The sequence below is a fragment of the Orycteropus afer genome, unplaced genomic scaffold, assembly GCF_000298275.1.
Source record: "Orycteropus afer afer isolate SDZICR_OR568_19922 unplaced genomic scaffold, OryAfe1.0 scaffold00005, whole genome shotgun sequence".
Classification (NCBI taxonomy): domain Eukaryota; kingdom Metazoa; phylum Chordata; class Mammalia; order Tubulidentata; family Orycteropodidae; genus Orycteropus; species Orycteropus afer.
The window spans coordinates 29,383,540-29,406,645 of NW_006921592.1; the positions used below are offsets into that span (position 1 = coordinate 29,383,540).

The window sequence follows — 23,106 nt, forward strand, 5'->3', positions numbered from 1 at the left end:
GCAAATGGAGGTCTCGAAAGCTTTACCTTATCCATATGAATCAGGCTGGTTTTGCTCTGATGATGCAGCTCTTTCCCAGTCCTATTTTGAGAGCCTTCTAACCTAAGTGACTCATCCTCCTCCTGTGTATTAGACAGTGTTTCCGGACTATTCATGAAGTTGCACAGTAATATATCAGACAGTGTTTCTCTGCTATTCATAAGGTTTTCCCTGGCCAATTTTTTGAGAAGTGGATGGCCTCTTCCTTCTTCCAAGTCTATCTCAGTCTGCAAGCTGGGCTGATACCTGTGCACCATGTGCATCCCGCTGGGTTTGAAACACCAGTGGCACAGCCTCAAGACTCACAGCAACACGTCACCACAGTAGGACAAACCGACAGACATGTTTGTCTCCCTTAGCTGTTGGAAACCTCTCCAACCTCACCTTACCAGGATCCCTGCGGCTGACTCCTCGCTCTCTCCCAGTCTCCCTAGCCTTTTTACTCTCCTTTCTCCCACTTTCCCGCCTTGCTGCTTGTGGGGCATGGTCTGGATTCCCTCCCCTCACCTAGATCCCTGCGGCTGACTCCATGGCTGATACTGTGGTTGATAGTAGTGTCTCCTTTTTCATCTCAATTTTAGTCATTGTGTCTATTCTCTTTCTTCATGATCAGTCTAGCTAAAGATTTGTCACCTTTGTTCATTTTTTCAAAGAATCAGTTTTTGGTTTCATTGATTTTCTCCGTTTTTCTGTTCTTTATTTCATGCATTTCTGCTTAATCTTTATCTTCTTCTTTCTGCTTGCTGTAGGTTTAGTTTGCTCTTCTTTTTCCAGTGTTTTACAGTGAAAGATCCATAGCTGATGTGATTCTTAATGACATTAAGCTTTATGAGATTTCAACTGAGGTTTTACTCAATTGAAAGAGTTAAAATCAGTATCTCAGATAATAGCAGAATATAAGCCAGACTCAAGTACTGGGTGATCCAAGGCAGGGCTTGAAAGAGGGCAGAATCAGGAGTAGATTAGGCCTCATGCTGACATACCAGATTAAGGGGTTTGAAATTAAGTGAAGAGTAAGTTAGGACCCATAGAGGTTCCACAGGTTAAGCTAGTCACTGGGCAGTTTATTTGGAACAGATGGCCAGAGCAGGAAGGCAATGGCTCAGGAAGCCAAACAGACAATAAGGAACTAGGAAACCCATAGGAATCAAAGGCCAAGGTCAGGTGGAAGTATCAGACAACCATGAGTAATGTTTGGACACAGAGTCACAGCAGTGGCCACAGAGAATCTTGATTTTAAGGCAAATGCTTGTCCCATTTTCTATCTTTACATTTGGAGGGGAATGAGGTAGAGATAATTCCCAGGAAATTAGTAGCTGGAGTCTGCAGGTGGAGGCAGGCAGGTAGAGTCAGAGATATGGGTAAAGGTCAGGGCTGGCTCTGCAAGATGTAGTGACCTTGAACAGCAGAAGTGAAGGTCATTGTTGAAGTGTTTACCCCCCTGGTCCCCAGGATGCTTGTAGTTGATTCCAGTTCACCTGAATAGCCTCCTACTCCATGACCCAGGAAGAACACTTGTGAATTTTCAGAAGATTGACCTGGATTGATGCTTGTCTGACAGTTGTGGATAGAGGGAAGCTACAGGAGATAACAGCAGTACTAACAGACACAGGCACCAGACAGAAGACAGAGGTCTGAGGAATGAAGAATTTGTACTTCTCAGTAGGTACCAGTCTGGCCAAGAGTGATACAACCTGAGCCAGTCATTGGATAAGTGTGTGGTATTTGGAGTCAGATTGGGGTCAAATGGTCTCCACCACTCACTAACTGGATGGCCTTGGACAAGCAACTTACCCCTATAAGCCCCAATTTTTGTATCTGTAATTGCCACACAGGGTTATGGTGAGGATTAAATGTGACAATTCACATAAAATGCTTAGCACGAAGGTTATCACATAAAGTGGCTAAATAAATACGCAACCAAAAACACAAAACCAGTTGCTGTTGAATCAGTTCCAATTTGTGGCAACCCGTTGTGTGCAGAGTAGAACCGTGTTCCACAGGGTATTGAAGGCAGTGACCTTTCAGAAACAGATTACCAGGATTTTTTCTCAAGGAGCCTCTGGTTGGGCTTGAACCACCAACCTTCCAATTAGTAGCTGAACTTTTAACCATTTGTGCCAAATAAGTTACTTGCTAGAAGTAACACATGAGTCATTGCTGGTATGGCAATTATTAATAATTATCATTATCATTATTAATAAGGAGCTCTGGTGGTATAGTGGATAAGGCATTTGGATGCTAACTGGGACCTTGGCAGTTCAAACCCACCAGCCGCTCTGTGGGAGGAAGATGAGGCAATCTGCTTCCATAAAGATTTATAGTCTTGGAAACCCATTGGGGATTGCTATGAGTTAGAATCGACTTGATGGCAGTGGGTTTTTTTGGTTATTATTAATAAATAACATAAATGGTATGTTATAGAAGTTTCAAACTTAGCAATTAATGAAAAATTGTGGCAGTTGTCTAGAATATTAAAATCTCTCTCTCTCTCTCTTTTTCCTTTTCAGGCTTCTTAACCAGGTTTGAGTTAATACAGCTAGTACCTCCAGGTAACGTGCCCATAAATGCATCATTAAGTTAGCTTACTTTAATTTTAAAAGGACTTTGACATAAAAAAAATAGAAACTAATATTTAAAAGTTGTGCCTTACATGAAAACCACATCATCATCATTATTTTGCCAGTCTGTTAAATATTGTGTACTTTCACAAGAGTAACTTTTTATATGTTTTGCAGCAGTGTGCATAATTTAAATAGGCTCCTGTCTTCTCATTTTTAAATAACATTATCTAGTTCTTATCAAATAAATTTTTTAGTCATAGTACAGCTTTTTTCAAGTGTTAGGCTTTGGACTATGTTTTAATTTGTGGTGTGTGTGTGCATTTGTGTTTGTGCATGTGCATGTGTGTATGTGTAAAACCCTAAACCCTCCTCTCTGTCAGGTTCTAGAACAAGGTTGGCAAACTACAACCCCAGACCAAATCCAGCCTGTAGTCAGTTTCTGTATGGCTCACAAGCTAAGAACAACCTTAATTAAAAAAAAAAAAAAAATTGACATATAATTTACATACCATAAAATTAACCATTTTAAAGTATACAATTGGTTTTAGCTACTTACACAAGGTTGTACAACCACCACCACTATCTAGTTCCACAACATATTCATCATTCCAAAAAGAAAACCCCATACCCATTAGGTGCCATTCCACATTACCTCACTCCCCTAGCCTCTGGAAACCACTAATCTCCTTTCTGTCTCTATGGATTTGCCTACTTTGAACATTTCATAGAAATGAGTCATACAATATGTGGCCTTTTGTGTCTTACTTCTTTCACTTAGCATTATGTTTTCATTCATGTTGTAGTATGTGTCAGTACATCATTTCTTTTTATGGCTGACTAATATTCCTTTTTGTGGCTGACTAGTATTCCATTGTATGGATAGACCACATTTTGTTTACCCATTCATCTGTGGATAGGTATTTGGGATACATATCCTGTTCTGTGACTATTATGAATAATGCGGATCTGAACATTTGTGTTCAAGTTGTGTGAACATATACGATTTTAATTCTTTTAATACACACACACACACACACATACACCTAGGAGTGGAATTGGTGGGTGATATGGTAACTCTGTTTAGCTTTTTGAGGAAGTGCCAAGCTGTTTCTAGTTTTTATGTTTTTAAATTGTTGTGAAAAAAATTAAAGAAGAAGGATATTTAGTAATGTAAAAATTATATGAAATTCAAATTTCATTGTCCATAAATAAAGTTTTATTGGAATACAACCATATTCATTCATTTAAATATTATCTATGGATGCTTTTGTTTTTGTAGTTGTAACTACATAGTCTTCAATATTTACAATATTTGCTAAAATATTCACTCCCTGGCTCTTTACAGAAAAAGTTTGATAGAACATGGGACTTGAAGGTGAAACTACTATGGCTCTTTACTTGGAGGATGTCTTGCATAGTACAACACCTGAGTGGATAAGACAGGGCAGGAACTTGCCACCTGGTGGCACCAATTCTCATAATCACCCAGTGCATCTGATTATAGGATTTTTAGAGTTGTCTTCATGTGAAAGAGAAAAAGGAGAGAGTCATTTTCATGTGAGAGAGACATGAGATAGGTAGGTAGTAGACAGATAGAATGAATAAATCTAAAACTAGAAAACATTTCCTTTCTTCTATTCTCTTCTAATCATTGCTATTTTATTATGTCATCTGTTGATGGGCATTTAGGTTGTTTCCACCTTTTGGCTGTTGCAAAAAGTGTAGAGGCTTTTTATGGGTTCATAGTCCCTTCCCACTATGAATATCCCTGAAGCAGGTTAAGGGCCCCAGTGGAGTAGAGTGACCCAAGAGTCTGTAGTTGTTTCTTTTCTTAAAAATAATATTTATTGTCATGAGAGAATAGAAGTGCAGTGCTTGTACAGAGAGATAGCTCAGGGTGTGGAAGTGCTTGGGAGGGAAGGACACAGGGAAGAGGTAACTGTGGGGAGGAAGTCGGAAGAGAGATGCTACATTGTAGGGAATTGCAGTCAATGTCATGAGACAAAATGTATATGAACTGCTGTATTGAAAATAAATTTGGTCCATAAACTTTCACCCAAATCACAATAAAAATTTTTTAAAAAATTGTGTTTTCAGTGAAAGTTTTCACGGCAAATTAGATTCCTATTGAACATTTTCTACACAAATTGTTCAGTGGCATGGGTTACATTTTTTCACAGTATGTCAACATCTTCATTAATTTCATTCTGGTTGTTCTGTTTCTAGTTATCTAGTTTCCTTACCCCCTGTGGTAGTTAAATTTGTATGTCAACTTGGCTGGGCCTGGTTGAGTGGCTGGGCAGCTGGTGGTAATTATTCCCCATGATGAGACTGGCAATCAACTCCATGATAGGATCTACCACAAGCAGCTGAGTAGCTGCCTTTGACAGGTGGTCTGCTTCCTGTTTATAAGGAGAAGCCTTGGGGATAGTTTCTAGCTTCTAGCACGCTTGGACCCTGCATGTAGCCATGTCATTGTTTAGCAGTCTGCCATGCTCTGCCAACTTTGGGACTTACAATGGACTTGAATTAATGGCCTGGCGTGTGGTTTGGTTACATCAAGACTGTGCCTTTTTACTTGTCATCCTTGGGCTTGTCAGCCTCAGCAGCCAGCAGCTGTCTGAGTGAAGAAACACCTCTAGCTCCAGTGGGCTGGGAGCAGGAGGCAGAGTAGAACCCCAGGTAACTGAGCACTGAGCCACACAATTTTTGTGTATCTTTTTAAACCCTTTAAAATATAGTTAGTATATATAAGTACTGTAAAAAGGGCATGGAGGTGGCACCTTCATCATAGTTGAAGGGCTTTCACCCAGCCCCTAGAGTCTGGCACCTTGCACTTGGACTTAAAGCCTCAAAACTGTAAGAGAATAAGCTCCTGTTTGTTAAGGCCATCCCATTTGTGGTATATTCTTGTCTGAGCGGCAATAGGTAACCAGAACACCCCCTTATTTTCTCATTTTTGCTTAAGAATAATTGTTGACCATTTGGTCTTATATAGATGATTTTTTAAAGAAGCACAGTACTCATGGATGATAATCTTTATTTTACGAGCCAATCTGTTATTTAGCTAAAGGGTGACCTCAGGGGATAGTTTTGGTTCAAGGTTTAAAGAGTATCTCAGGGCAATAGTCTTGGGGAGTCCTGTAGTCTCACCCAGTCCAGTACATCTGCACTTTTTAAGAATTTGAGTTTTGTCCACATAGTTCTCCTACTCTATCAAGCATCTATTGTGTATAGTTCTTTCTTCTGTCTCTTGGTACTTTGGCAGAGGCAGCCCCTGGAAACAGACAAGAATCCCATCTCCTTGGATCTAGGGATATACACTCTTGGATATGTCATTATCTTCTTAGGTAGACACAACAGAGAGAAGACAGAGGTGCCTCCTACCTGCTTTTCAGAAAATCACACTGAACGTTTTTCAGCCTAAAAGTGACAAGCTAAAATCAGGGCATTGAGTGTTTTTCCATAAGTTTTTTTTTTCCTTATTTGACCCAATTCTATGTTCAAATATATATCATTGCTAACCAGCAATTATATTTTAGTATGTTAATAAAACAGAAGGAGCCCTGGTGGTGCAGTGGTTAAGGCATTAGGTGCCATGGGAGAAAGGTGAGGCAGTCTGCTTCTGTAAAGAATTATACCCTTGGAAACCCTATGGAGGTTGCTATGTATTGGAATCAGGTTGATGGCAGAGGGTGGGTTTAATAAAATAGAAGCATGTCCATTTGGGTCTTACTTAATTTTACATGAGAATTTTGGAAATTACCAAATACCTAAATATTCTATAAAACCCTAACTCATCCTGTCTGTCAGGTTCTAGAACAGGGCTCACTGTTAAAAATTTCAATTAACACAAAAGTATGCAGAATGAAAAGTCAAAAGCTTAATTCATCAACAACCCCCATGGGATCATCACTAATAACAATTTTTGTGTATCTTTTTAAACCCTTTAAAATATAGTTAGTATATATAAGTACTGTAAAAAGGGCATGGAGGTGGCATCTTCATCTGACCTCCTCTACCTGCACAAAAGGGAGACAGAATCACCAGCAGCAGCCTAAAACTTATTCCTATGAGGCCAGACATGCCACCATCCTCCAGCCTTTTTGCCAACTCTGACACCAACCGTCCCTCCCACTGCACTCACTGCTTCTCTGCAGGGCACGATAATTTGTTGCAATGGCCACATAGAACTCACAGACAGTACTTGATTATGAGGTTTATTAGGGAAGTAACAGGCTACAATTCAGGTTCAGGAACGCGCTCAGGATACAATTCTTCCATCAGGACAGTCTCCCCTCTGCTATAGCCTCAGGTATTCCTCCCTGTCCCTTGGCCTCCTGGTTTCTGCTCTGCTTGGGCAAGTGTTACAAAACTCTTTTAGCTATGCCAATAGGTTCACCTAGATGCACCCCACTCTATCAGCAAAGCTCCCACCCAAAGGTACTCAGCTTTCTTAGTCTGTGGGCTGGCAAGCCTGCTGCTCTGTCTCTTGCCTCTAGGTTCCACAGCTGCCGTCTCTTAGCCCGTCATCTCTGTCAGGCAGTCCGGTGCAGGGATCTCAGGCCCAAGGACACACTCCACTTCACCTCCAGCTCCTCTCTCTTGGTGGCAGTGAGATCCCCCTTTCTGCCTCTAGGAAGGATCATTTTAAGCTTAGCAGAGTGACAAAACTAATCAATCTCCACATTAGAGTTCCATATACCTTATTTGCATGTCCCCACCCCCACAAGGGTTGTTGTTGTTGTTGTGTGCCATCGAGTCGGACCCGACGTACCATGTACTTTATTTACATTATTAACAAGCTATCCAATCCCCTTTGTGGGCCACAAGCATATCACATTTGCATAGTTCACCCAGTAATCTGGTGGGAGTTACAAAGACCATGGCTAGGAGAGCCACTCCCAGTAATTCACTGCACCACAAGTACTTTTAGAATATGTTATAGAAGCTCTGGTGGTGTAGTGGGTAAGGCATTTGGCTGCTAACCAAAAGGTTGGCAGTTCAAACCCACCAGCTGCTCCATGGGAGGAAGATGAGGCAATCTATTTCTGTAAAGATTTACAGCCTTGGAAACCCAATTGGGGTTTGCAATGACTCAGAATCGACTTGATGGAAGTGTTTTTTCTTTTTCTTTCTTTCTTTTTATTTTAAATGTATATACATTGGTGTTATTATTAGTTGCTGTTGAGTCTGCTGCTGACCCCATGTACAATAGAATAATGATCGTTGGTATGCTCAAGTCCATTGTTGGAGCCCCTGTATGTTCTGAGTGCCTTCTAACCTGGGGGCTCATTCTTTAGCACCATATTAGACAATATTCTGTTGTGATCCATAGAGTTTTCAATGGCTAATTTTGAAAGGAGGTTACTAGGTCTTTCTTCCTAGTCTGCCTTAGTGTGGAAGCTCCACTGAAACCTGTCCACCACAGGTGACTCTGGAATTTGAATTTTGATGGCATAGCTTATAGCTTCACAGCAACATATAAGCCATTGCAGTACCATGTACAGACAGATGGTGGATACATACAATAAAACCTGTGAAAGCTAGAAACTGTAAGACAGAAACCTGTCAGAAAAGGAAAACTAAAATATTTCCCACTAATATAAGGGATAGAAAAGTGGTGAGAATGTACCTTGTCAAAGGTGGAAAACTTGTGAGACCTGGAAAAGCAAGATGGTCCCATTGAGTTCTGGCTCTCACAGGTTTCACTGTATGTCTTGGGCTACCATATGTTTTTCATGTGACCAGAAATTCTTATATGAGAATTTGTAAGAATAGTTGGAAAAACAAAATGATGATTAGAGAATATTGAAGCTGGGCACGTGAATACTGGTAGAACTCAGAACTTAATCAGATGCAGATGGGGCTTTATTCATACCTGTTTTCCCTTTGTCTCTAATGCTTCAATTTCAGATTGTAGTTTTCATGGAATCAAATTTGAATTGCTCAGTTAATTTTGCTCAGCTTCAGATGCATTATAGATTAATCCACTAATTTGTTCAACATATGCTTATTGAGGGTTTACTTGGCACACGCTCTACACAGGGCCAGTCCTCCTGGTATGACTCTGGTAATACCAGGCACACAGTGGTGGCAGTAGTGAGTCCCCAGTGCTAGCTAATTAGGTACAAATTCTCATTGGACTTCACTTTGGGGATCTGATGGACCACATTTGGGTTCTTAGGCACAAATTGTTCATTGCTTGAATGATTACCTTTTCATTTTACTGTTGCTTGCTTTTGTTTATTTATTTTTAAAATACATTTTATTGAAATATAATTTATGTACAGTGAAATACACAAAACTAAAGTGACATGGGTCAATGCATTTTTCTTTTCTACCTTTCTTTCTTTCTTTCTTTTTTTTTTTTTAGTGTTCCTTCCCCTCCCCACCCATGCCTGGTACCAAAAAAGAAATTTTCCTTTCATATATAAACCTTTCCTTAACTTTTTACAGTAATGAACTGATACTATATTTGTCCTTCTGTGATTGACTTATTTCACACAGCATAATGTCCTCCAAGTTCATCCAAGTTATGCAGTGTTTTGCAGATTCTACATTATTCTTTAGTGTTGCATAGTATTTCATTGTGTGTATGTACCATAGTTTGGTTACCCATTCTTCTGTTGATGGGCACATAGGTTGTTTCCATCTTTTTGCTGTTGTAAATAGTGCTGCGATGAACATGGGTGTGCATGTTCTTGTCCTGGCTCTCACTTCTTTAGGATATATACCTAGTAATGGGATTGCTGGGTCAAATGGTATATCTAATTCCAGCTTTTTAAGGACTTGCCATACTGTTTTCCACAGTGCTTGTATCTTTTCACAGTCCCACCAGTAGTGTATGAGAGTCCCAATCTCTCCACATCCTCACCAGCATTTGTTATTTTCTGTCTTGTTGAGCTTTGCCATTAGTGCTGGGGTGAGATGGTATCTCGTTGTTTTGATTTGCATCTCTCTGATGGCTAATGATTGTAAGCATTTCTTCATGTGCTTGCTGGCCACCCGAATATCCTGTTTGGTGAAGTGTCTATTCATGACTTCTGCCCATTTTTTAATTGGATTGTTAATTTGTTTGTTGTTGAGGTGTTGGAGTTTTCTATAAATTTTAGAGATAAGTCCCTTGTCAGATATGTCATTGCCAAATATTTTTTCCCAATGTAACCAAAACCAAAAACCAAACTCATTGCCATTGAGTCGGGTCTGACTCATAGCGACCCCTCCTTGGGTTTCCGAGGTGGTATCACTACGGAAGTAGATTGCCCAACCTTCCTTCCGAGCAGTGGCTTGTGGGTTTGAACCACCAGCCTTCTGGTTAGCAGTCAAATGCCTTAGGCACTATGCTACCCAGAGCTCCCTTTTCCCAATGTAGTAATCTTTTATTGTTTTAATATTTTTTTTATACCGTGCTTTCAAACATACTTACTGTAATCAAGACAAACCATTACACTAATAGTATAAATAACTCAGTTTTGTATTTGGCTTTCCTCCTAAAGTATGGGGAGGTCCAACAGTTTTGCTTAGAAGAAATAAAGGCTCTGTATTAGTTCCCTAGGGCTGCCATAACAAAGCAGGTGGCTGAAAATAACAGAAAATTATTCTCTTACTGTTCTGGAGGTTAGAAGTCCAAAATCAAATTGTCAGCAGGCCATGCTCTCTCCAAAGAATGTAGGGGAGGATCCTTCCTTCTCGTAAGTTTTGATCATCCCTTGGCTTGTGGCAGCATCACTCCCATCTCTGCCTCTGTCTTCATGTCACTGGCTTCCCTCTGTCTGTCTCTGTGATTCTTCTCCTGTTCTTATAAGGATACTAGTCATGTTGGATTAGGGCCCACCCTACTCCAATATGCTTCATGTTAAATTAACTGATAACATGTCCAAATCCCTAGTTCCAAATAAGGTCACATTCAGAGGTACCAGGGGGTACATGTGACATCAACATGTCTTGTAGGGGACAAAATTCATTCCGTTGTCTGTTGTAGACCCCTCTGGTTCTTCAGTTTACAAGAATGGGAAAAAGTAAATGGACACAGGGGGGCAGTGTAATCCTGTTTGACGTGAGTGTGGTGCTTTCTTTTGATTAACCTTTCAGATAAACTCCTCCACTTTGGAGTAAGTTTTAAGTATTCAGTCCAGCTGCAAAACTTTATTTCAGCAGATACCCTTTTATACTTTGATTGTGATGTTTTCCAGGCTTTAACTAGCAAGGAAAGAAGTCTAGTCTCAGCTGATCTAGCTGGAATTTCTACTTTAACACTCAGTAGCTGTGTGCCATCAGACCAATGTCTTAAAGGCTCAGAGTCTCAGTTTCCTTATCTTTAAGAGAAGGAATCACAGAAGATCCTGTATCTGAAAGCACGTTGTCTGATATGCTCTATAAGTGTTATATATTTCTCTAACCAATATTGTTATTAAAATTATTATTTCTTTTGATGTTTTATTTGTTTCCTTTAGGGGAGAGGGGTTGTTCAGTGATGCCATTGATGGTGTCACTGTTGGAGCCACTAGACTTTAAGAATACTTAGTTCTTACTGATGCTTCCCTTGGCCTATGAGATGTACTCAACCTACACATCTGTTTATTCATTGTGTATAACCTAGGCTCTTGTTGCAACTTCCCCTTGGTGTGCTGACATTGTCACACTACACGGCAGTGTTGGATCTCCAGAAAAGGACCTTGACCAGAGACTATATTGAGATGCTTCACAGCCCTCTATTTCTCTAACTCTGTGCCAGTTCATTTTTGTTCCTGTGATTCTGAAGATAGTGGATGAGCCTACTTCTGATTCCTTGGCATTTTATTTTTTATTTTGGTGAAAGTATATACAGTCAAAGATATACCATTTCAACAATTTCTACATGTGCAGTTTAATGACATTGATTCTATTCTTCAAGTTGTGCTACTATTCTTGTTATCTTTTTTCAAATTATTCTATCATCGTTATCTTCAACTCACTGCCCTAAGTTTCCCATCCAGTCTTTTGAGTTACCATTGTCAATTTGATCTCACTTAGATAATTCTTTGTCATTGTTGTTAGGTGCCATGGAGTCAGCTCTGACTCATAGCAACCCTATGTACAATGGAACGAAACACTGCCAAGTCCCGTGCCAATCCTTGCTATACCTGAGCCCATTGTCACAGCTACTGTATCAATCCATCTCATTGAGGGCCTTTGGCTTCTTCACTGACCCTCCACTTTACCAAGCATGACATTCTTCTCCAGGGAATGGTCCCTTCTGACCACATGACCAAAGTAGATGAGATGAAGTCTGGCCATTCCTCCTTCCAAGGGACATTCTGGCTGCACTGCTTCTAGGATAGAGTTGTTCATTTTCTGGCAGTCCATGGTATTTTCAGTATTCTTCATCAACACTACAACTCAAAAGCATCAACTCTCCTTTGGTCTTCCTTGTTCATTGTCCAGCTTTAACATGCATATGAGGCAATTGAAAATATCATGGCTTGGGTTAGGTGTACCTTAGTCTTCAAGGAGACACTTTGCTCTTCAGCACTTTAAAGAGGTCTTTTGCAGCAGATTTACCCAGTGCAATGTGTCATCTGATGTATCGACTACTGCTTCCATTGGTGTCGATTGTGGAACCAACTAATAAGAAATCTTTAACAACTTCAATCTTTTTTCCATTTATTATGATGCTGCTTATTGGTCCAGTTGTTAGGATTTTCATTTTCTATATGTTGAAATATAATCTATACTGCATATTGAAGTCCTTTATCTTCATCAGTGAGTGCTTCAAGTCATCCTCACTTTTCAGCAAGCAAAGTTGTATTGTCTGCGTATCTCAGGTTGTTAATGAGTCTTCCTCCAATCTTGATACCATGTTCTTCTTCATACAGTCCAGCTTCGTGGATTATTTGTTCAGCATACAGATTGAGTAAGTATGGTGAAAGGATACAACCCTGACACACCCCCTTCCTGATTTTAAACCATGCAGTATCCCCTTGTTCTGTTTGAATGACAGCCTTCTGGTATATGTACAGGTTCCTAATGAGCAGAGTCAAGTGTTCTGTAATTTCCATTCTTCTCAACGTTACCCATACTTTGTTGTGATCCACACAATCAAATGCTTTTGCATGGTCAATAAAACACAAGTAAACATCTTTCTGGTATTCTTTGCTTTTAGCCAAGATCTATCTGACATCAGCAATGATATCCCTTGTTCCACATCCTCTTCTGAATCCAGCTTGCATTTCTGGAAGTTCTCTGTCAATATACTGCTGCATCCATTTTTGAATTATCTTTAGCAAGATTTTACTAGATTTTCAGTAGAGTGTGATGTTAATGATATTGTTCGATAATTTCCTCCTTCTGTGGGATAATTCTTTAAAAGAGTGCAATGTTCAATGCAGATATACTTTCCTAATTAAGATAAGCTATTTTTTTTTTTATTCAAAGAAGACTTCAGGGGATAGTTTTGGTTTAAGGTTTAAAGTTTAAAGGTTATCTCATGGCAATAGTTTTGGGGGTTCATACAGTCCCAGCAGCTTCAGAAAGTCTGGTTTCCATTGGGAATTTGAAATTCGGTTGCATTTTCCCTCCTTTTGATCTGGATACTTCTTGGCCTTTTATTTGTTACCTTAATTCTTGCTAAGTGTAGGAATAATTCAGTAGTTGTCATTTTGGATGCAATGAGAAGAACTAGCTAGTGTCACTGGTAGAATTCTTGCCTTCCATGCCAGAGACCCAGGTTTAATTCCCAACCAAAGCACCTCATGTCCATCCACCACCTGTCTGCCATTGGAGGCTTGTGTGTTGCTATGATCGTGAACAAGCTTCAGTGGAGCTTCCAGATTAAGACAGACTAGGAAGAAAGGCCTGGAGATCTACTTCTGAAGACCAGCCAGTGAAAACCCTATGAATCACAGTGGTTTGCTCCCATTGTGCCTGGAGTCACCATGAGTCTGCAGCTAACTCAGTAGCACCTAACAACAACAATTGTAGGCAGGCACTTAAGTAAATGGTTTTATTTGAATCCTTGCTGTTCATTCATGGAGATGGGGTCCAGGATGCCACACCTTACCACTCTTTTCTGAACATCCTTGAAATCCAGTTTTGAGATGCCTGTCTTTAAGGATAGCCCAAGGGGCCTATGAGAGATGCTGATAGTGTGGTCTCTCAAGTGTGATTGTCCTGGCTGGGTCCTGTACTGGTTGAACTGCCCTGGGTCCACAGCTTTTAGGGATAGCCCAGTGACAGCTGTAAAAATAAATAAGACAAAGACTCTCCTTTTGTGGAGCGTTCATGGAAGCAGATCACAAATAAACACTTGAACAGAAGTATCAGTTAGTGGTAACTATTATGGTGAGAGAGAGTAAAGCAAGGTCATGTGATAGAGAGGGTCAGGGAAAGGATGTTTTTTTAGGTTGGATGTCACCTTTCTAGAGATGACATTTAAACCAAGGCCTGTCACTCAGTAGGAAGGGGCAGCCTTGCAAGGATCTGGGGAAGGAACATTATAGGAAAAATATAGTAAGGCAAAACTCCTACAGAAGACATGAACTTTGTATGTTTGAGGAATAGTAGGAGGGGTGGCATGGAAGGGTTAAGGGGGATAGAGGTAATATAGGATATAAGAGAGGTGACCAGGTGCCTGACAAACAGGTGGTTACATAGAAAGACTAAAATAAAAAAATCAAACCTATTGCCATGTAGTCAATTCTTACTTGTACTGACCCTACAGGACAGAGTAGAAGTGCCCCATAGAGTTTCCAAGGCTGTAATACTTATGGAAGCAGATTGCTTCATCTTTATCCTGCAGAGTAGGTGATGGGCTCCTACCACTGACCTTTTGGTTAGCAGCTGCATGCTGTAACCAGGGCACCACCAAAGCCCCTTGGAATCAAGGACAAATCTTGGATTTTGGGCTTGAACAAGTGGCTTGATGATGGCATTAGTTCTGATGGGAAGACTGGAAGAGCTGATTTTTAGAAAATATCAAGATTTCTGTTGTGGACCTGTTTTGTTGGAGATTTTATAAGACATTTGATGTGAAACTTGAAGGATTAATAGGATCTCAACAGGAGGAGAAGGAAGAAGGGGCATTTTGGAAGGAAGAATATAAGCTGTAAATGTATAGCTTATGGTGGTGCTTGTTATTTACCATCAAGTCAGCTCTGACTCATGGTGACCCCATCCATGTGCAACAGAATAAGATGTTGCCTGATCCTGTGCCATCTTCATGATCCTTGGCATGTTTGAGTCCATTGTTGTACCTGCTATGTATGTTGAGTGCCTTCCAACCCAGGGGGCTCATCTTTCAGCACTGTATTGGACTGCTGTGATCCATAGGGCTTCAATGGGCTAATTTTCAGAAGTAGATTGCTAGGTCTTTCTAGTCTATCTTAGTCTAGAAGCTCTGCTGACACCTGTTCACCACGGGTAACTCTGATGATATTTGAAATACCTGTGGTGTAACTTCCAGCATTATAGTAATGCACAAGCCACCATAGTATGACAAACTTCAGACGTGGAGGACAGCTTAGGGAGGGAAAGATAAATCAGTTCTTTGGGGCTGGAGTGTGTTTGGGAGAAGAATGGGAAGAAAGGATATTATGGCCAAAAAGGAAATGATGACCCTTTGATCCTTTCCTTATTAGAACCCCAAAATTAATACTAAATAGAATAAGAGAAAAATTAATTCATCACATCATTTGATGTAAGGTCAATTATTTTCTCCAATTGATATACCAAAATTATACCCTCTTTAGAATTCTCACAAATAAAATTGTCATCACCAAACAGTTAAACTACCTCATTGGCTATAGTTACTTTTTGATGGAGTATAGGGGCCACTCTTGTCCAAAGCATTTCTGGGGATGGCTCAGATGACAGTTTCTTTGTCCTTTAGGTCAGTGGTTCTCAATCCTATTAGACCCAAGCTCTTCTTTTTATAGTATTTTTAACATCTCTTTTGCTATACTGAAATAACATTCACAGTTAATATAATCAACTTTTACAAATCTGCAAAAATTCAATTCTGTATTCTAACTGTAATAGAATGAAGAAATAAAAAGAGAGTGATTTATAATAAAATTATATGTATATCAATATGTAAGTGTCAAGCACAGTTCCCCAGAAGGCATAATGAAGTATTTATATATGACATGATTTTTAAAATGCCAAGCAGCTCCTGGTAAAGATCTTAACAAGATGAAGTACATTTGTTCCTTGATTTACATGGTACCTGCATTCCTGGAAAAATAAGTATATTTTAAAGCCAGGCAAAAAAGTGCTTTGTGTTTATATGTAAAACAGAGTTTGGTTCTAGGCTTAGATAATTATAAATAAGTTTTTAGCTTATTAGAATGTTGTGAAAAAGGGGGATAATTGTTTGCTGTGTAGGGATGTCTTGAGCATTGTAAGATACCTCACAATTCTAGCTCTTACCCATGAAATGTCCCCACAAATTTCCAGAATGTTCTTGGAGGTTGGTACCACCCCTGCCAAGAATCACAGCTCTAGTTCTAGGCCATTCAGACACTACCATCCCTGCATACAAAGAACATTTAACATCAGTCTAACTGCTGCAGAGGCAGCAATCGGTCTCCCTTGTTCATTTGATCCCCAGGGCCTGCCCTAAGGTGTGTCCTTAATACATATTTGTTGAAGGAAAGAATGGATGCATGGATGGATGGATGGATGAATGGAAAGATAGATTTTCTTCTTTGTCTTGTTTTGTGGCACAGCCCCTTAGATAATCTTTTTTGTCTGTTACATCCTGGACAAGCATTTGAAACATTTCCAGGAGAGAAAAATGAGAAGTCATTCTCCACTGGAGTGCTGGGATCTAGATGTTCATTTCAGCTGGGTGCAGTCTCTGATCTTTTGTAATATGTACCTTTTCTCCTTCCTAGTGTGGGAAAAGTTGGCCTTCTACGAAGAAAACACAAGGGATTTTCTTTTCCCGGAGCCCAAGCTGACACCCTCACACCCTGGCATGTGTCGAGAGGTGCTCATGAGGACGACTGCAGGTTTTCCAGTAAGTGAGCTGGGCTCAGCTGAGCTTCCTATTGAGAGAGAAATTCTTGGAACCTGCAGATTTTTTCCTGATGAGGCTTAATCTTGGGCGATCCCTTCTTCTTGTTTAGTTCCTTGTTTTTCTGTTTAGTGGTAGCCTTATTTAACTCAGTCCCTGGGTAGGCAAATGACTACCACAGTTAGCTGCTAACTAAAAGGTTGGAGTTCAGACCCAGAGATGTCTCTGAAGAAAGGCCTGGCGATTTACTTCCAAAAAAATCAGCCGTTGAAAATCCTGTGGAGCTCAGTTCTACTCTGACATACATGGGGTCACCGTGAGTCAGAGTCGACTCGAGGATAGCTGATGGTGGTGTTAGCCCTATTTAGATGTTCAACATAAGATTCCAAATTGTCCCCACTGTTGATCTGAAAAACAAGGGCCTTATCTAACCAGATTAAATCATTACTATAGTCACATCATCACAAATTTATAAAAAGGTTGCTTTTTTCCACCTCCTTTTAATGCAGACTTAAAGAAAGATGTGATATTATCTGTTCATTTGTTGTTGTTGTTGTTATTATGTGCCGTCGAGTCGGCCCCGACTCATAGCGACCCCTCCTTGGGTTTCCGAGGCAGTATCACTACGGAAGTAGGATTGCCCAACCTTCCTTCTGAGGAGTGGCTGGTGGGTTTGAACCGCCAGCCATCTGGTTAGCAGGCAAGTGTCTTAGCCACTATGCTACCAGAGCTCCCTCTGTTCATTTAGTCATAGCTATTATTTTAGTAATAATAACCAGCAAAGAGAATAGTAGTAGTAATAATGCCATCTCTCACTTATTTTGTGCTTTCAGATTTTCATATATGCTATCTCATTTTCTTCATAAGAATTCTTAGGTTAGCCAAGGCAGATATTACAGCCTCCATTTAGCAGAGGGGACACTGACAGACAAACTGATATTACTGAAGGGTCTCAAAAGGACACAGCAGACATTCAATTGATGATCTAGCTGTTTGGAGGGCAACCTGTGAACCATTTTGATGTTGTCTGCCATTTTTTTTTTTTAAATCTCTGCAGCAACTCTGACAATTTCTTGGCTTTTATGTCACCTAGAGGACTTAATTTTAAGGTCTTTGTGAATTATAAAAGGCCTATTAAATGCTCAGCTTTCATTTTACTGTTACATGAATTGCTATTATTCTTTAATAAAAATTTCATTAAATCCCTGCTGTGTGGAAAGTACTGTGTAGAACATATAACATGGAAGAACCCTGTTTCTATGACACTTACAATGACAGAGTTTTCTAACACTTCAGACAGCAAGCCTTCATCAAAGGTGGGCTTAATCAGAATTCCTAATGACTGTCCTTTTAAGCTCTCCCTTGTCTTTGTGGGTTTGGTGACTATCACTGAAACTATTTTTTCTAAGAGTTATGTGTGTTTCATTTAGATCTATGGTATACACAAAATGCTCACATATATTATTTTGGGTTATTGGGATATTGTTGTTTAGATACTATAAGGGGATAAAAACTGGTGAGAATCAGGCAGGGCATACTCTGATTTGCTTGAGTTTTCTGTTAAAAAAAAAAAAAAAAAAAGCCGTCTGCAAACACTGGGCTAGTACCCAGCAAAATATCAAGACAAGGAGAAGGACACTGTTGTATTTACCTGAGTGTTATCTTTGCTTAACTTTATGGGCATAAAGAGGAAGAAGAATATATAGGAAATTGTGTTTATATACATCTATAAATGCAGGTAATAATGAGAAAAAACCTACTGCTATCAAGTTGATTCTGACTCATAGTGACCCAGTAGGACAGAGCAGAACTGCATCATAGAGTTTCCAAGGTTTTAATTTTACAGAAGCAAACTGCCACATCTTTCTTCCATGGACCAGCTGTTGAGTTCAAACCACTGACTTTTTGGTTAGCAGCCAAGTGCTTACCATTGCACCAGCAAGACAAAAAAAACAAGCCCACTTCCATGGAGTTGATTCTGACTCATAGCAACCTCCATTGGTTTTCTAAGGTGGTAAATCTTTATGGAAGTAGTTTGCCCAGTCTTCCTTCCATGGAGTGGCTGGTGGGTTTGAACCGTCAACCTTCTGGTTAGCAGTCAGATGCCTTAGGCACTGTGCTACTAGAGCACCTTATTGTACTACCAGCACTCCTTAATTACTAGAGAAAGGGCTTAAATTACTGGAAAAATCCCATTATTCTTTGTGCACTAGAGGTGAAGTATTAATTCTTACAGTTGTTAAACTATAAGCAGTTGGCTAAGAGATGTTGTTAGTGGCAAGTCAGCTCAGATTCATGGTGACCTTTCATATAACAGAACGAAGCATTGCCCAGTCCTCACCATCTTCATGATCGTATATTTGAATCTATTGTTGTGGCTATTATGTCACTCTGTCTCATTGAAGGTATGTTGACTATTCACGGTATATGAATGAACAAATCAGTCTTAGATGAGACTTCAGCTCACTCATTTGGATGCATTATGAGAAAGACCAGTTGCTAGAAAAGGGTATTATGTTTGGTAAAGTAGAGGGTCTGCAAAAATGAGAGAAACCGCATCTTGACACAAATGCTTCTACAATTTCTTGGGAAATATAAACAGGTAATAATTTCAATTTTTATTATAATAAAATGGTGGTCTAGCCCTGTACCATCCGAATGTATTGTAAAGTAACAGTAGTTTAAACAGTATGGGACTGAGCAAGTATAGAAATATAGACCAATGAAACAAACAAGAAAGAGTTTGGAAACACATCTACATAATTAATATAAATATTTGATATAAGATAAAGCAAGTTTTTCAAAGCAAGTAGGTAGGCAAGGAGGACCTCTTTCTCCCTCGGCAATCTCATGCAGTTCTGTGGACCAATATTTTAAATAGAGTAACTAACAGCATGGATGCTGGAGATAGAATGCCTGGGGTCAAATACCAGCTCTGTCATTGAGAAAACCACTTGCCCTAAATCATCTTGGACTCATGGCAACCCATGGGTGTCAGAGTAGAATTGTGTTCCATAGGGTTTTCAATGGCTAATTTTTTCACAATAGATCACCAGGCTTTTCTTCCAATGTACCTGTGGGTGCAACCTCCAACCTCTAACCTTTCATTTGGAAGCCAATTGTGTTAACCATTTGTACCACCCAAAGACTCCCTGTCTTTACTAGTTGGACAAATTACTTGAACTTTCTGTCCTAGTTTACTCATCTGCAAAATGGGGATACTGTTAGGACCTGCCATATGGGGTTGTTGTAAGCATTTGATAAGATATGCAAAGTACTTAGGACAGGGCCTGGTACATGGTACATTGTACTACATAAATGTCAGCTATTCTTATTATGTATGTACTTTAGATAATGTGTGGGGGTTATGCTGATCAAACAAGAACATTTAGATTCTTGCATGATTTCAGGTTAGCATGGGATGGACAAAGAAGCTATTTCTAGTACTTTTACTTGCTTTATTTTAATGCTGTTTTATTTTTAGGGCATTGCTCCCAAGTTAGAGTTTTCTACAAGGACAGCCATCAGAGAACGTGTGTGTCTGCATAGAAACAGATTTCTTGTGAGTATAATTGAGAAGCCAGTGATAGAAATAACAGGACTTTTATTCGTACATTTAAGAATTTCAGCCTAAATTAATTTTACCAAGTATATATGCAACTGAGCACACAGAAACTTGGAGATTTTGCTTGATTTGCATTTCTGTACTCAAATGATTTGCTCAGCTAGACCATCAATTAGAGTAAATATGTTTGCCACACATTCTTCGCACAGTGTGGTTGGTGGGGCAGCATGATCCAGAAGGTAACATCGCAAGTTTGACCCAAGGAGGCAAGTTAACCTTTTTTGTGGTTGTTGTACCACAGTGTCTGCTGCTGATCATATGAACAATTGTGTTTTCTTCTTCCTTTTGCTGAAACTCAGAGTTGAATTTGTGGTTCACCTTTGGGAGCCATGAAGGGTCTTAGGGCATCTCTGTATTCTACCTTCATCTCACTCTGTTGTCTTACCCTAAACTCCCCTTCACCCTGATTTCTTCTATATTTCTTTTACCATACATTTTGTAGCCATTTAAAATTCTTTCTAGAACAGGTTGGAGAATGAATGAATGTGATTTGTAAAGCTTCATCACATACTTTTAGAACAAGGTAGAGTAAAATTAATAAGTGAAACAAAATGCTTGTCATCCCAAAACACACCTGTAGTCCTGAAAAATAACTTGAAAATGTGGGCAATGGGTTAATTGTCCTGGATGAGAATGGGTCATTAATCTGAACAAACTCTTTCTTCTAGGAATAATAACTCATGTAAAAGGAGATTAATAATTTTAAGAAAAGCATGAGCTACTTTTTAATTTTTCCTTATTTACTTTCTGTTTTCTCCAGTCTCTCTGATCTGTGTGCTTGAGTATTTTTCAGCCAATCTTTCTTTCTCTTGTAATCTTCTTTTAACCTCCTAATATAAGTATTCAGTTAAGTGTTAATTTTTATAACTTTTATTTTTTTTTTCTTATAGCAAAACTATCACATTCATTATAGAAAGTTAGAAAATATATATAATCACAAAGGACAAAATAAAAATAAAAATTAACTAATTTCTACCATCTAGAGATGAGCCTAATTTTTTAGTGTACAGTATATCCTTCTGTACACATCCCTCCCCCACACACAGTTCATTTGAAAAGGTTGAGATCATGCTTCATCTGTTATTTTGTATCTTTATTTTTTTCATTTCATATATCATGAACATTTTCTCATGTCCTTAAGTATTATGCTATGTGATTTTCTATGACTGCATAGTATTCCATTGTTTACAAGTCCCATAATTTGCTTGCCCAATCATTTTCCTTTCTAGGGGCATTTCATTGGTATATCAGCCAGTTATTTTAACAGGAAGATTAAAGGAAAAAAGTGGTTTGAAGTACTGAAAAGTAGAAGGGGAATACTGAGGTGACAGAGAGAGTAACCATAGTTGGGGTCATCAAGAATGTAGACACTTGCAAGGACTGCACAGAAATGGGGCCCAGATCTCTAGAAATGCTGCTTCCTGAGTATGCTGGTACCTGAGGAATTCAGAGGGGCTCTGCAGGGTTGAGGCTGGAATCTCTAAGAAGGGTTACTTCTTACCATTAGTGCCTCAGGAGTTCGGAGGAAGGATCCTGTGGGCTGCATTCAGAATTCTGAGGAGAGGTCTCAGGCCAGCTGACACCAGATGTCAGAGGGGACACAAAGAGGTTGTTCTAGAGTATGAAAAACACCAAACAAACTAAACTGGAACCATTTGCTGCTGCCAAGGAGAAGAGTGGTTTCTGAGGTGATGCTGGCAGGAATAAGCTGGAAGAAGCCAGTCTCATCTTCTTCCTCCAGCCTTGAAGGCTCTCTCCAGCACCTTCTAATGGTAGAGCATTACAGGGAATAGCTGAAAAAGCAGGTGTGTAAAGAGTGCCAGCCTCCCTATCTTAAAGCAGAGTATAACAGGGTGGGTTTGGAGCAGAGAGGCATTTTTTTACTCATCAAGACAGTTGGATTCTAATTTTCCAACTATCATAACCATCTTTATAGCCGTACACGTGTTGTTGTTGTTAGGTGCTTTTGAGTATGTTCTGACTTATAATGACCTATGTACTACAGAATGAAACAATGCCTGGTCCTGTGCCATCCTCACAATCTTGGATATGCCTGAGTCCATTGTTACAGTCACTGTGTCAATCCATCTCATTGAGAGTGTTCTTCTTTTTCACTGACCCTCTACTTTACCAAACATGATGGCCTTCTCCAGGGACTGATCCCTCATGATAACATGTCCAAAGTATGTGAAATGAAGTCTTACCATCCTAGCTTCTAAGCTAGGCTGTACATCTTTGAAGATAGATTTTTATGTTCTTCTGGCATTCCATGGTATATTCAATATTCTTTGCCATCACCATAATTCATAGACATCCATTCTTCTTTAGTCTTCCTTGTTCATTGTCCAGCTTTTGCATGCATATGAGGCATCTGAACATACTATGGCTTGGGTCAGGTGCACCTTAGATGTCAAAGTGACATCATTGTTTTTTAATACTGTAAAGAGGTCATTTGTAGCAAAGGCATTCAATTGTGTGGATCAAAACAAATTATGCATAGTAGTGCAAAGATTGGGAATTCCAGAACCCTTAAATGTGCTGGTAGCATAGTGCCTAAGGCACTTGACTGCTAACCAGAAGGCTGGTGGTTCAAACCCACCAGCCACTCCTCGGAAGGAAGATGGGGCAATCTACTTTAATGATACTGCCTTGGAAACCCAAGGAGGGGTCGCTATGAGTTGGGTCTGACTCGATGGCACATAACAACAACAACATAAATGTGCTCATGGGGAACTAGTACATAATAAGGGGATACTGTTAAATCAGGAAAGATGTGCATCAAATATTGTGCATAAAGATGTCATGAGACAAAGTATATGTGAACTGCTGTATGGAAAGTGAATTTGCTCTGTAAACTTTCACCAAATCACAATTTAAAAAAA

General features: G+C 39.6%; 1 protein-coding gene across 1 annotated transcript in view; it reads left to right on the forward strand.

Moving 5' to 3' along the window:
- Positions 1-23,106, forward strand: part of SPATA6L (spermatogenesis associated 6 like) — a 71,376-nt gene that overhangs the window by 20,549 nt on the left and 27,721 nt on the right. The window contains exons 4-6 of the mRNA XM_042780686.1: positions 2,550-2,591; positions 16,478-16,602; positions 20,084-20,161. Coding sequence (XP_042636620.1) covers positions 2,550-2,591; positions 16,478-16,602; positions 20,084-20,161 — 245 coding nt within the window. The remainder of the gene's footprint in view (positions 1-2,549; positions 2,592-16,477; positions 16,603-20,083; positions 20,162-23,106) is intronic.